This window comes from Schistocerca nitens, chromosome 11, assembly GCF_023898315.1.
Source record: "Schistocerca nitens isolate TAMUIC-IGC-003100 chromosome 11, iqSchNite1.1, whole genome shotgun sequence".
Lineage (NCBI taxonomy): Eukaryota > Metazoa > Arthropoda > Insecta > Orthoptera > Acrididae > Schistocerca > Schistocerca nitens.
The window spans coordinates 22,483,590-22,499,166 of record NC_064624.1 but is presented as its reverse complement, the minus strand read 5'-3'; the positions used below and the strand labels follow the sequence as shown (position 1 = coordinate 22,499,166).

General features: G+C 41.4%; 1 protein-coding gene across 1 annotated transcript in view; it reads left to right on the top strand.

The window, feature by feature from the left end:
• LOC126212857 (zinc finger protein 91-like) overlaps positions 1-11,462 on the top strand; it is a 152,756-nt gene extending 141,294 nt beyond the window's left edge. Inside the window, exon 7 of the mRNA XM_049940301.1 lies at positions 11,367-11,462. Within this exon, the coding sequence (XP_049796258.1) occupies positions 11,367-11,395 (29 nt within the window). The 3' untranslated portion in view covers positions 11,396-11,462. The remainder of the gene's footprint in view (positions 1-11,366) is intronic.
• The last annotated feature ends 4,115 nt before the right edge of the window (positions 11,463-15,577 follow it).

The following is a 15,577-nucleotide window of genomic DNA, read 5'->3' as shown; positions in this document are numbered from 1 at the left end:
CTTATGATCGAAGAAGGGGTTTCGTATTGAGGCATGAATTTCTTAGTCTTCCCTTTCTTAATCATGGGCTTACGAATCAAAAGTAGGTCCCCAGGTTTATACAGAGAAAGCACAGCCACTTTGTTACCTCGTTCATTTTGTTTTCTCGGTTGCTTATATTTATTTTGCTTGATCTCCTTCCGGATAGCCTTGAGGTGACAACTTCTGCCAGATCCACGACAGACTGGAGTTTATCATATTAAGATGGGGAGCTCATAGGCCGTCCATATACTTCCTCGTAGGATGTATGCCTAGTTGATGCATGTATATGACTATTTTACGCAGAAGTTACATAGGCAACCTACCTGTCCCAGTCATTGAGTGGTTTATGTAGTAAGACAACAGCCGAACTGTTGTTTGATGAACACATTGGCGGTGGCTATTACCTTTTGGATGAAAAGGAGTGTTTCTCTGTTTTTTTTGTTTCGTAGTAATTTGTACACTTGTAAAAACAGGGTGAATATGAAATTAGTCTTCCATTCAGTCAAAATATTATCAGGACGTCCGAATGATAAAACTTAACTATTAACAAAGGCACTTGTTGCTGTTCCTGTAGTCATATCTGCAACTTGTACTAGAATTACATATCTAAGAAAAAATCTGTGATAGATGGGATATGTTTATTATTTTGTGTGGTCTGTGGGAACGGCCTGACATTGTCTAAGGCAACATTCTGAAACGGGTTTGCAACGTCTGAAGCGTCTAGAAGTGTTTGCAAGGCAAATTAAGTTCCTGGTGGGACTGACCTCTGACAACAAGCAAGTAGTTTTGGATGTACTTCTGAACATTAGTCCGTCTATCTTCCGTTCAATGCCGTGTGTCTATTCTGGCATTCATGGTTTTTGTCCATTATGACATGCCTGCAAAGTGCCATGATACTGAGCTATTATACATGCTTGCAACTCTTTCTGCAATTATGACTCTGTTGCTCAGGGGGATTTATGTGTCATGGAATATGATCAACTGCGACAAAATGTGGAAGAGAATTGTACCAGTGACACTGTACATCTCTCAATGCTTCTATTAAAACATTGTCAGTCTGAATCATTTTGACCTTATGGCTCAATGCATCAGTACTCAGGTGTGAACAGCTTGGTTTGTGGCATACGTCATAATCCTTTTTTGATGGTTTTAATGCCCAACGAATCAAATGACTACTGGGGTCCTTTAAACTGAGCCTCTACAAAAGAGCAGTATAATCAGAGACCACAGTGATTTTCTTCTGTAGAAATAACATCTAAAATAGTTGTCTCCGAATTTAAGTGCTAGCAATTATTCCTGACAAAGAACAGCACTTATAGGATATTCGAGGTGTCTGTTCAAAGGATAAAAGGCTTTTCAGAATCAGTATATTAATAATGTGTACCTGTCAAATCATATTTAAGTTTCCTCATAGCCTATTCAATTCCTTCTGTCCGCTAAAGCACTGCAACTTGCTTTAACAACTTAGTTAATCGTTTGAGTGTCATAGCACAATCCTTTACCAAAGATCATAATAATTAGTGAGGCCAAGAAAAGTTGCATCTCCTTAACATTAGTGGGCCTGGAAGAGTCTCAACTGCTTTGGATAGCTGTGGATTTGTCTTAACCTCATCTGAACTGATAATATGTCCCAGGTACTTAACCTTTGATTGTGCAGAAAAAACAATTTTAAATTCAAATGTGTAAGCTGTAACCTTGGTAAAACGTACCTGAATCTCACCAAATGTTCCTCAGTACTCCTTGAAAATATGATATCATCCAAATACACTAAAGACGTTGTAGGCTTCAATCATCTTAGTAACAAGTCAGCGTATCTTTGGAAAGTGACAGGCGCATTTGTAAGGCTGAAAGGCATGTGCAAAAACTCATACAACCTTCATGGAACCACAAATGCGGTTTTTAGGTATTCTGGTGCAATCGGAATTTGGTGCTAATTAGAATACATATGAAAGGTAGTAAAATACCTACAGTTTCCCAGTCTGTGTAATGTTTCGTCGATATGGGGTAGAGGGTAGGTATCAGTGGTAGTTACCTTGTTTACTGATTGTACGTTAATGCATAGGCGATAGGCTTTCTCTCTACTGATTGCCTTTTTGGGTACCACAACGATAGGAACCTAGCAGGAGTTCGCAGAGGATTGATCTATCCCTGCAACTAGCAGTTGTTGTGTAACATCCTGAACAACAGATTGTAGATAAAATAGGAATCTGTCCGGTTCCGAACCTGTCCCGTTTCTAAGCAAGTGGCCTAATATCTTAAGTTTGAATTCCGTGTTGTACAATGTCAGTGACTGACATATACTTCTGTTCCTCGAACAGCCAAGCATATTCCTTTAATATCGAGTGCAAAAGACTACACTGACACTGGCAAATGTGCTAACTTCTCATAGGCCTGATTTTCAAGTAAGGGCGCTACCGTGCAAATTCTCCTTCTGTCAGCTGCTTTTTGCTCTTACGCTTTAACTTATTTTCTCACTGAAATTATTCCTCAACAACTTCCTGAGCACTAGCAAGTATTGTTCCACGTGTAATGTCTATATCACCTTACCGAAAATCATCAATAAATACTGGAGCACAAAACTTCTTTACCAGTCTCTCTATTTTATTTACACTACTTCTCACATGAATCTACGACCTGTATAGAACGTTGTTTAGACTGAGTGTACCAACGAGAAAGTCCAATCTAGGCAGTATTTGGATCGTGAAGTCTGTCCTGTGCCAGGCGCTGATTGTTACCAGTTGTGTAAATTCCAAATGCCCATGTATGTAGTTCTGTTGGAGGTTGTGGAAGAGGCCTCATTCCACAAATTCCTAGCGATTGAGGGTCGCGAGTTCCACAGAAATAGCTGCCACACTGAATCGAATAATATGCGTCCCATAATCTTCCACCACTCAGTGCCAGTGTAGGAAATCCTTCTCTAGAATGACACTGAAATCCCTTCTGCTTCTTCTCCCAAGTTTCATAACAAAACCATAGTTCTTACCATGCATCTGCAGGTTTACAGAACATATTCCTGTGGGCAGTATTACTTCTGCTCTTAATCCACTAATGTGCACGATTTAAGTGTACTCTTATTATTAAGAGAAACAAATAATGCTTTAATATGAGTTCCTGTGTCTACTGACACTTTGGCAGCTCTTCCTCTGATATTGGCCTTTAAAACTGTTTGCCACCTCATTTACACTTCTGTCTTGGGCTGGATACATTGCTCACATTGCGTGGAGGATGGGTGGTGAGGCCTGATCCCTGACCATTTCCCCAACGTGTACTCACACTTTTTTCTACTATCACGTGGAGAATTCAACTATTGAAGATTCAGTCTCTGATCTTTTGGGCAGGCAGTACTTGCATACCAGTGTTTGGAATGCGTACCATTTACAAAAACGTAGCGCAGCTTATTGCTTTGCGACAGAGTAGGGACGAACCTTGCAGTCACCTTGCAAAAAAGTATCAGTCTTACTGCTTCATGTAGTGAAGTAGGTGAGGCCACCTTTGGTTCTCTATATATCTGCAGATTTATTCCACATATGAAGACGTCAATTGTTCTGGCTCTAGCTACCTCAATTAACACGTCATTACATGTGGCGCCCCACCCTAACACATATGTGCCACCTGACACAGCTCATATCTGATCAGCAAACACTTCAAAATCTTCATTCTACTTGTGCCTTAAAGTGGATAAATGGTCTCTGTAGTAGCTGACTTCTCATTTGTTGGAGTAGTGCTCTGCTAAATCGTATGCCAGGGCTTCAGAGAAAGGTAATTAAAAATATTGCCAAGGGCTAACCTCAAAGTTCTGTAAGTAGTCCACTGGTTTGAGATCTTAGTATTGAACCCAGTTACATCTGTGACATCCTAGTAGGTGTGTCTGCAGATTCCATGGCGAGACTTAAGGCAAAGGCGAGCGATGTTCTTCCTCAGATGCAGCGTCGGTGCAAGAGCAACAAACTGACTAATGCTGTTCATAGAACCACGTACATACTTCTGAAGGGAAGGCTTTCTCTTAGTAGGAATCTTTCCGTGAGGCTTGATGGAATACCTGAAAAATGCAGAACTGCTAGTAGATATTTAGGCTTTCTTCTAGTCGAGAAAAGAAACTATCTAGAACACTAAAAATCTGTTACTCAGAAAGCGGCAAAAATTATGCATAATATTGCCTGTGCTGGGACTACTGACTATAAATTACCATTTCATGTAGTATGGTTATATCACGAAGTTAACTTCAACACCATTATGGACGTCACTACCAGTATCTTGACTCATCATCTTAGACTAGGGAGCAACAAAACAATACTGTGACAAATTCAGTGGAGCTCACTGTGCCTTTCGTACTACACCTATAGAGGGTTTATTCGTGATAATCAGGATATGTCTGATGGATATCGTGGTTTGTTATAGGGAAGTGCTGTTTCGGTTAGGATGTGAGCAATATGATCATGTGTATGAGATCACAGGTATGCATATCATTGATAAAAGACTTTTATGAGCCTCGAAGTTAGATGAATAGCTGTCTGATTGGGATGTTAGGAGCACTACAAGGAGTGTGTAACACATATAGTCAAGCATCGGGAACATATTCAAATTGCACAACTAGGTATGGTGCACGAGGTCGAGGGCACGGTCCATATCCCAAAAATCTGCACCTTGTGGGATGTAGTAACACACGAATCTGTGAACGTGGAGAGGAGGATTGTGGTGATCATGTCGTCCTCAGATGTCCCCTTTTTCAGGTAGAGAGAGATTGCAATCTGCAAATAATTGAAAGATACCGAAATTTTAAGTGTGAAATCCTTATGATAGGACATCAGATATCCAAAAGGCAACTGCTTAACGTTCAGTCTACATGATCAAGTGGACGCTCTGAGTATCAAAATAATGTCAACAGTTCACAAAAAGCATTTTTTCAGTTATAGATAATAATAGGCACATACACATGCAATTAAGAGACCACCCACACGGGTATGCATTGACATGAGAATTGCTAAGTCATGCACATACCAATCTGGGTGATGTAGAATAGTGCAGCAACGACAGGTTCAGAAGTAGGTGTAGCTGTAGTTAGTTGGAAAACCTGAGGTTCTTAAGACAGAAGTTATTCGCTTGGATCTTGAGTTAATTCCCCTTATTTTCGTTTTTTTAAAATTAATTCTTATTTTCCAAATGTTCTGTTTCAATTCTACGTTAATATTACAAGTGGTTGCTGTTAACATGATTTACTACTACATATATAATATGAAACATTGTGTGTCACCATTATTAACGAATATGTACGACCTGTTTAGAGTTTCCAGAAAACAGATCTAAAATTCGTAGGAATGAACTAAATTGAATTGAACTGAATTGCTTCAAATTTTATTGCATCTTATAATGCAAAAACACATTCAACGTACTTACGTCTGTCATCTGACAACTTTAACCTCAGTATGTTCAGCAAAACTCCATTCGGCTAAGTCCAAAGATGCCACAGATCGTGAATATTCTATAAGAAAGTAGTAACACTTCCATTCTGCTTTCCCGAAAATGTAGGCGTAAAAGAGACTGCAGGGGAGCTGCTTGCAATGGTTGCTACAGATGCTGTAGGTGTTCCTCAAAAACTTGCAGCTGTCCGACAGGCTCTGTGCTCAGTTTCATCCCTTCGCGCCAGTTCTTCACATTATTCCTGTAACACTAAATTCTGACAGGTAAGTATATTGATATGTTCAGCTGGCGTATGGAAAGGGTCCGTGTTGCCATTCCCAGCAGCTGCTACTTTGGTCGCTCTTGAACACGAATCCATCCAGAAGGAAAAACAGTTACTTGAAAACCACGTAACTTTGACAAGAATGATGTCACAACATTCGAATGAAAATTAGGTCCTACCTACAACGATTTACAACGAAGGCAGTTCGCTGAGAAGCGGCGACAAAGTGTAAGCATGGCTAGCGGGACTTACTTTAATTTCTCGTCAGGGAAAGGTGCGCCGGCGACGGCATCGACGTCAGTAACGGCAAGTCGACAGCAGGGACGACGACCAGGACCCCCTAAAATGTGGCACCGACCCACGGTGCTCGCTGGAACTCTCGCTGAATGAAAGAATAGCGACGGAGGCGGAGGCTCGGGAGGGGCTGCCTCCCACAACGATGTGGTGGCAGTGCGGCGTAGAGGATGTGCCTCTGTGGCCGGAACGTTCGGGAGTAGCGGTCCACGCGAGTGTTCACGGAGCGCGGCATATGTGGACACATCTGAATGACAAGAAAAAGTGGGAAAACGATTCACAGCGTAGCCTGGCCGATCTCATCACGTGTATAGGACGCTGTTTTGTTACTATGCGCTAACGACCTGCAACAAACTCGATAACAGAGACGTGGCATCCATCGGCAAAACAAAATATCAGTATGTCGAAATGCACAGTGTATTCGAATCCTGCAGATGACTTCTGCGTACAGGAATTGGTGAGGGCAAGGCAATTTTAGGATGTGGGCGTCTGGGAGTCCATGAAAATTTTTCAAAAATGACAAGTGGATTGTGGTTCAAAACAACTGTCTGATTTTTATTTCTGAAATCAACGTCTACCGGATACAAGTGGCGCTTGGGAGGCGACAAACAGGGCCTATTGTTCAAGAGAGGGATGGACGATCCAGTCGGATGCTAGCTGCCAAGAGCGAGTCAGGTCAGACCCCACATTACCATTTGCAGTTCTCTGATTTGTTGCTGGAAGGTTTTCTAAAAGAGTTCCCTAGGCAGCAACGCTTCACCTAGGTATCGCCTTGACACCATTCTCGCTGTCAGAATGGTATGAACATGACCAAAGTGTGATGGTTCATATGGTTCAAATGGCTCTGAGCACTATGGGACTCAACATCTCAGGTCATAAGTCCCCTAGAACTTAGAACTACTTAAACCTAACTAACCTAAGGACATCACACACACCCATGCCCGACGCAGGATTCGAACCTGCGACCGTAGCAGTCCCGCGGTTCCGGACTGCAGTGCCAGAACCGCACGGCCACCGCGGCCGGCCCAAAGTGTGAGCTGGTGACCATATCCAGTGGTAAGTGGTACCAAACCAGCAATCCCTGCCTAAGCATGGCTCTGCAGTGAAATACAGTTTGGCTGTATAAAGAACGAAATTTTTAAAAAATTAAAATATTATCACACCCCATTGTGAAAGAGAGAACTAGTGTGAGCTCCAGGCGTCGGATTATTCCAGATGCCTCAGCCCTCGTGTGTGGTCTGGCAGTGTAATGCTGAAGAAGAGAATGCTCCATGTGAGGATGCTCCATGTGTGGGCAAACTCTTGGAATTCGTACTTCCTGTTTCTTAGGGATCTTCATACATTGACATAGTTGTGTTGCATGCTGTCATGCTACACGCTACAATTAGGAACCCTCTAGTAGCAGAGGGTCGCAGCTTGTGTCAGAAGAGCCGGAAGATTCACCAAGTGCTATGCATGACATAAAATCTCAACCGATATTGAGGACAGAATAAAAAATTTGGAGGCACTACTTTTCAAGACGACTGCGAACTTTGCTGATCTTACGAAATTATAATTGGTAGTCCTATTTCGAATTAGGGGAACAAACTTACGAATGAAACATGGGGTTGCCCGAGGGCTCCCCCACAGCCACTGCCTCACATGGCCCATTTTGAACAAAGATTCCTTAATGCCCAGCCACGTTCAAGGACAAGACAGTGGGCTACAAGGTGTATACTAACGATTGCGATTTTTATGGTAATAATGATCAGGTAGATGAAATGTGTATGGTGGTTAATAGCCAAAAGCCTTATATTGAATTTACTGTCGTATTATCATAGGTAGATAAGCCATCCTATTTGGATTTAAACGTCTCTGTGAATGAAAGAAAAATTCTGTTCAGTATTTGTGATATGACCACCACAACATATAATTTGACACCAAGTTCTTCTGGACATCCCACGTACCTTAAACATGTTGCCTTTAGAGCAATCCTCTATAGGGTGCAGGAAATTCCGTTGAGCAATAGAGAGACAAGGAGAGAACTAGATACCATTAGACATATGGCCCACGTGAAAGATTATCCTTGGGAGATGGTTAACAAGAAAGAGGGGGTACGAAAAAGGGATCAGAGGGTAGTGTCCTCCTTAAGTAGAATGTGGACGATAAGAAGAAGAGATACTGCAAAGTATATTAACGTCGACCAGTTTCAGATAAGGTGGGTCGGTGGCTGAGAGACTTAAATGTAATAACTGCGTATTTAATATCCAAGGAAAATGGGCAGTGGTTTATAGATCATGAAGAACGAGATGCGCAGGCTAAATGAGTGAAGCTTCCATATCAGATGTAGGGAGCACGATGAAATGAATAATCCTGTCAGTCGTTTACTTCCACTTAATAAACAGAAATTACAGGTTGTTAGCGAAGATTCAGATATCTAGCACAAGTGCCCTATAGGCCGAACACTAACATCTTGGAAGAAATTGTAATCATGAAATGTAAAATCAAGCGTCCAGAGAGTGATGTTAACAAACTGCGTTAAGGTTTTATGGAATGATTCGTATCTATATATAACATTTTTGAGGTAGTGTATCCCAGTAGACAAACCTTATTTTCTGTAAAAGGTAAAGAATCTCAGTGTTTTGCGTTTATATTTATATTGTTATATACTTTCCATTTACTTCCGCCACGACTTTTTTTTCTGGAGCTCCCACTAAGGGACTCATATATGTTGATGTGTAATGATATGGACAAGAGAAAGCCACTGGCTTTTTAAGCTGTGTTAATGATGTATAATTCGAGTGATTTGCTCATAGTGAATTAAATAAGTTTAGTAGGTATTACAGTGGGTTTGAACTCGTTCACCTCAGGACGGTTGATTAGTTCCTATATTATGAATTTGTTGCTTATAGGCTTCCTTGCTGGAGGTTCTCGTTTCTTAATATGTTCTTATTCATACATTGATTCCTAGTATGTGGTTGTTAGTTGCAATTTCAGTTGATATTGCCATTGTAGCAGTGATCTTAATTGGTATCAGATTCTATTATTGGCATTGTAGGAGGTATTTCCACTTACTTTTTATCACTTCTGTTAGTGGTGCAATTGGTTTACTGCTAGTGTTGCTATATATAATAATAGTGCATCTTTTGTTAATGGGCAGTTTTAGTGTGTTGGCGATGGTGCTTTTTCACGACATCTTAGATATGATGATAGCAGGGTTACTAGGTTACAGCTTTCCCATGAGATGCTAGCCATTGTGCACTCGGCCTAGTACATTGACCATCACATGACATTTTAATTGTGGTGTTCTGTATGTGCATGAAGGCAGTATTGACAAGTCAGAATCTTTGCATAAAGGGGACATATCATGTATGAACTGACATCTGCACCTGCAGTCACTTTGTACTGTCTCTTTTTATAATGTCAGTGTGTGGAAGTCTGGTTATCTCACTGTGTGAGAGCACATATCACTGACAAGCCTAACCCATGAGCATGTAAGTTTGTATTGGTTTTATAGGTTGTTTGGCCGTGATTAGCTTATGTTATGATATCAGTGGGCGTGTTTACAATCTTTTATTTATGGGGATCACTTATGTATTATATAGACCTAGTTCTCTGAACGGTTTTCTGTGCAGCCAAGAAATATATGAGATGTATTTTCTGCTTACAGGACATGTACAAGAGAATCACTATATTTTCCGTGGTGGATTAGTTCTGTGTATATTCTGTATGTATTGAGGTAAACGTCTCAATATGTTATTACAATTTTTTTTGTTTTTGTTAGAGTATCATAGTACACTGACTGAAAAAAATCGCGACACCAAGAAAGAGTTGTACAACATAAATGAAAGTTGGTAGGCTTGTTTCCTCATCTGAAAGATGATGTCTATCCACCTTTCGCGCCAGTCACATAAGAGTGGCGTTAGTAGCACCACTACGAAAATCCATATCAGATTTATTTTAAGTACACGGTGTAATGGTCTTGATTGCAACTTACCTTTGAGGCTGGACGTCGTGAGCTGATTTTAGTCAAGAATGCTTTTAAAGCGACAAAGACATCGTTACCAATACATCACTGAGTTTGAACAACGTCATGTGACAGCGCTATGAGAAGCTGGATGTTCCTTCTGTGATATTGCTGAAAGACTTGGCAGGGATTTTGCCACTGTACATGATTGGTGATATTGGTGGTCATGGGAATGTATGGTCATAAGTAGACTGGGCTCCATATTGCCATGTGGCACTAATGAGAGAAAAGGCGATCATGTTTGGCGTACGGCTCTGGGCTATCGTACTGCATCTGCAGTAGAAATACGAGCACCATTTAGCACCACATTGACACAACGAACAGTTACAAATCGGCTACTTCAGTGACAGCTTCGAGTCAGCTGCCCTGTAGCATGCGTTTCACTGACCCCAGATCACCACCATTTGCGACTTCAGCGGTGGCAGCGATAGCTCATCGGAGATCAGGGTGCAGGTCTCTTGTGTTTTCCGCTGAGAGCTGCTTCTGTCTTGGTGCCAGTGTTAGCTTTGTGTTGGTTAGAAGGTGGCCAGTTGAGGGCCTGCAACCAACCTGTCTGCTTGTTAGACACACAGGACCTACAGCTGGAGTTATGGCCAAGGGATTGTTTTCGTATGACAGCAAGAGCGCTCTCATCGTTATCACACACCACATAACTGCAAATCTGTACGTCAGTCTGTTGAGTTGATTTGTTATGCTCCCATTCATGTATAGCGTTTCAAGGAGTGTCTTCCAACAGGATAACGCTCGCTCACATAGCGCTGTTGCAATCCAATGTGCCCTACAGTGTGTTGACATGTTGCGTTGGTGTGCACAATCAGCAGATCTGTCTCCAGTCGATCACATATGGGACATTATTGGACGACAACTCCAGTGTCTCGTACAATAGTAATAACCAACCCTGTATTGATCGACCAAGTGCAACAGGTATAGAACTCCATCCCAGAGACTGGCAACTGACACCTGTACAACACAATGTGTGCATGTTTGCTTGCTTGCATTCAACATTTAGGCGGTTATGGTGGTTATTAATGTACTAGCATTTCATATCTGCAATGGATTTTGTTGCACTTACATTAACCTGTGATCTTGCAATATTAATAAATATGCTACCTACATATATGTATTCCTGAAATTTCAATAGCCTACATTAATTTTTTTAGGTGTTATAATTTTTTCCATCAGCTTATGTTTGATCATCACATTTAGTAGTAATTTTTATTTAATAAAACATGAATAACATTTACATTTTATTGTTTTTGTTCTTGCAATGTAATACTGGCTGCTATCTCATGTATTACAGTAAGTTTTAGCTATTTAAATAATGTTGATCTAATTGTTACTTTTGGTGTCTTTCTTTGTTCACAGATAATAATATATTTTGGCTGTGGCTTTGAGTTGAACTGAATAGATTTTTGTAAATTTTTTAATGTAATTTCGTTACATTATGGTGCACAGTTATTTATTCACATATTTTTGCTTCAGTGCTTGTTCATACAACACTACTAGTGAGTAGTGCACTTCAGTGATAAGACAAATGTAAGTTGTTTTCTCAGCAATGTCATGTTGAAACAATAAATATAATCATAAGTTCATGGGTAAAAAAACGCAACCCCTAATTCACACATTTCTAATGCAACAACTAACTATGAATGTTAAATTTTGCCTCATAACTCTTCAATCCCCCCTTGAACCATGGACCTTGCCGTTGGTGGGGATTCTTCCATGCCTCAACAATACAGATAGCCATACTGTAGGTGCAACCTCAATGGAGGGGTATCTGTTGAGACGCCAGACAAACGTGTGGTTCCTGAAGAGGGGCATCAGCCTTTTCAGTAGTTGAAGGGGCAACAGTCCGGATGATTGACTGATCTGGCCTTGTAACACTAACCAAAACGACCTTGCTGTTGTGGTACTGCGAATGGCTGAAAGCAAGGGGAAACTACAGCCGTAATTTTTCCCGAGGGCATGCAACTTTACTTTATGATTAAATGATGATGGCATCCTCTTGGGTAAAGTATTCCAGAGGTAAAATAGTCCCACATTCGGATCTCTGGGCGGGGACTACTCAAGAGGACGTCATTATCGGGAGAAACAAAACTGGCGTTCTATGGATCGGAGCATGAAATGTCAGATTCCTTAACTGGGCAGGTAGGTTAGAAAATTTAAAAAGGGAAATGGATAGGTTAAAGTTAGATATAGTGGGAATTAGTGAAGTTCGTGGCAGGAGGAACAAGACTTTTGTTCAGGTGAAAACAGGGTTATAAATACAAGATCAAATAGGGGTAATGCAGGAGTAGGTTTAATAATGAACAAAAAAATAGGAGTGCGGGTAAGCTACTACAAACAGCATAGTGAACGCATTATTGTGGCCAAGATAGACACGAAGCCCGCGTCTACTACAGTAGTACAAGTTTATATGCCAACTAGCTCTGCAGATGATGAAGAAATAGATGAAATGTATGACGAGATAAATGAAATTATTCAGGTAGTGAAGGGAGACGAAAATTTAATAGTCATGGGTGACGAGAATTCGTCAGTAGGAAAAGGGAGAGAAGGAAACATAGTAGGTGAATGTGGATTGGAGGAAAGGAATGAAAGAGGAAGCCACCTTGTAGAATTTTGCACAGAGCATAACTTAATCATAGCTAACACTTGGTTCAGGAATCATGAAAGAAGGTTGTATACATGGAAGAACCCTGAAGATACTAGAAAGTTTCAGATAGATTATATTTAGGAACTAGATTTTAAATTGTAAGACATTTCCAGGGGCAGATGTGGACTCTTACCACAATCTATTGGTTATGAACTGTAGATTAAAACCGAAGAAACTGCAAAAAGGTGGGAATTTAAGGATATGGGACCTGGATAAACTGAAAGAACCAGAGGTTGTACAGAGTTTCAGGGAGAGCATAAGGGAACAACTGACAGGAATGGGGTAAAGAAAAACTGTAGAAGAAGAATGGGTAGCTTTGAGGGATGAAGTAGTGAAGGCAGCAGAGAATCAAGTAGGTAAAAAGATGAGGGCTTGTAGAAATCCTCAGATAACATAAGAGATACTGAATTTAACTGATGAAATGAGAAAATACAAAAATGCAGTAAATGAAGCAGGCAAAAACGAATACAAACGTCTCAAAAATGAGATCGACAGGAAGTGCAAAATGGCTATGCAGGGATGGCTAGAGGACAAATGTAAGGATGTAGCGGCTTATCTCACGAGGATGACAGTAGGTTTGTTATATTATATTCTTTGTTCTGGCCCTGGGCCATTGTACATCAGGAAAAGCTTGGTGGAGGCGTCCAGTTGATCTGATGCAAAAGAATTGACAGCTGTCATCTTTAACATAATGAAGAGCAAGGCCGAGCATGATGTCACTCCAAAGCCACTGTCAGCGACACCTCTGGCTGTGATCATGAAGACAGCGTGACGGCGCAGCTGATGATGGCTGTGAACTTCCTGTAGTGTGTGGGCAGCTTTCTCGTGACTCAGGTTGAGCTGCCCTGTCTTTTTGTTGAACATTGGAGTCCATATTGCATTCCAGGATGCCACTCCAAGTGTCACAGGCTCATGGTTTAGGCTGTGATTCTAAGACAAGAGCCATTTACTACACGAATGGCTGAGTACTTATATGCTGTAGACTATATTCATTAAAGACTTAAGGCATGTACTCTAAGCATTTTCGTGGTGGCAAGTGAGGGAAGTTTTGCCATCCTTCCGCTAGTGTACTGCAGCGTCGCATGTTGCTATACGGACCACAATGCCACTTGGGCGTGTTTTGCTTCGCAACGCGTAACTCTCACGCCTCCCTGCGGCGGTCTCTGTTGCAAATCATTTCCGCTCCAGAGTATTTTTGGACCAAATACGGTCGATACGCTAGACTGCCGTCCTGTTTATCACATCAGGTCAACCAGACTAGATTATCCTTTACACAAGAGCTCCTGGCGACTTGCTTTGTCAGCCCTGTTTCGTCTTTTAAGAATTATGATAAGAATTGTTTCCTTTAAGTCGATCACTTGATCTTACACATTGTCACAGGGCCCCTTGTCCTGCCCCTTAACTCAAACACCTTGGAACTTGTTCATTATAGGCTTTTCGCGCAAATACTACTCTCTATGCCCAACTTAAAAGCTGAAATGAACCAATTATTCTTAATACTATCCTCCTGTGCGCCCAGCTCCATTCTGTTGCTTTTACGCCCAGAGCATCTAATCCACCTGAATCTGAACAACGGCTGGGTCTTGTGCTTCGTCTTCTATGTACCAAAACAAGAACTACACAGCAGAACAAGTGCTGCTGTAGTGGTTGGTAGGACAATAGTCAATATTGTCTCTTTCCTGTACTGATTTTCCCTCTATGAATTTATATGCTGCAATAAGGTTTCCACGGAGACTTGTCCCTCCTGCTGGTTCAGAAACGTGTTTATAGACTGCGTTAATTCCGACCCTAGAGTTTGATTTGAACTGCTAAGATTTCCGGCAGGTAGCAGTTCCTTAAGCTCCCCTGGCCAATACAAGTGAGGCTCCGAAATACTCAGATGAGTTATCCCTGAAATCAGGTCAAGCAGACAGAGAGTAGGCCACATCATCTTGCACGCTGTTCCATTTAATAACAAATCACTCCCATTTAATTCTAGCCTCTTCGCTGGTTTAAGCTTCCCCTGATCAAAACAACTAGCCGCTACTACCATCTTGTTAGACTATAACGAATGCGCCTCAACCTTCTGAATGTGCAGTTCTGACTCGAGCACTTCTTTATAGCATTCTCTTACTTCCTTTTGTCCCATTAGCAATTTCACTGTGCAGGAATCCGGCCCCTCTCTTATATTTGGACAGACTGTGTATCCCCCTCAGAGGCATTTTTCTAATTTTCCTTCCTCCATTTGTACATATCTTCCCTTGTCTTTTGTAATTAAGCTGGCCGGTGTGGCCGAGCGCTTCTAGGCGCTTCAGTCTGGAACCGCGCGACTGCTGTGGTCGCAGGTTCGAATCCTGCCTCGGGCATGGATGTATGTAATGTCCTTATGTTATTTAGGTTTAAGTAGTTCTAAGTTCTAGGGGACTGATGACCTCAGATGTTAAATCCCATAGTACTCAGAGCCATTTGAACCATTTTTTGTTTGTAATAAACAGCAGTTGCTGCGTTTTTACTCTTACAAATTTCTTCAATGTTCTCCACGTTACAGGATTTGCATGAACTATGTAGCACCAACAATGTGCTTGTGTCCCTGTTACTGGTATAGAAACGGAAATATAAAATTTCGCTTCATCCGTTCTCACTGATGCTATGTCCATCTTGAAATAATAGGGTGAGATTTTGCGCTTGGATTCTAAAACGAACCTCAACTACGGTGGTAGTTCCTTCTGTACTTTAGTTAGACCCTTTAAATACTGCTCTGCCGACAGCAAATTTACCCCTAACTGACCCCTTACAGCCTGCTACATAGCCTCCTATAGTTCTCTCCCTTTCCCTTGTGCTTTCCAAACACCAACTCCTACGAACTGCAAGCACTTTGTCATTGGTACATCCCTATGTAAGACTTCTAGCTCAGTTTGTAGTTCCCTGGTATTCTGATTAAGTG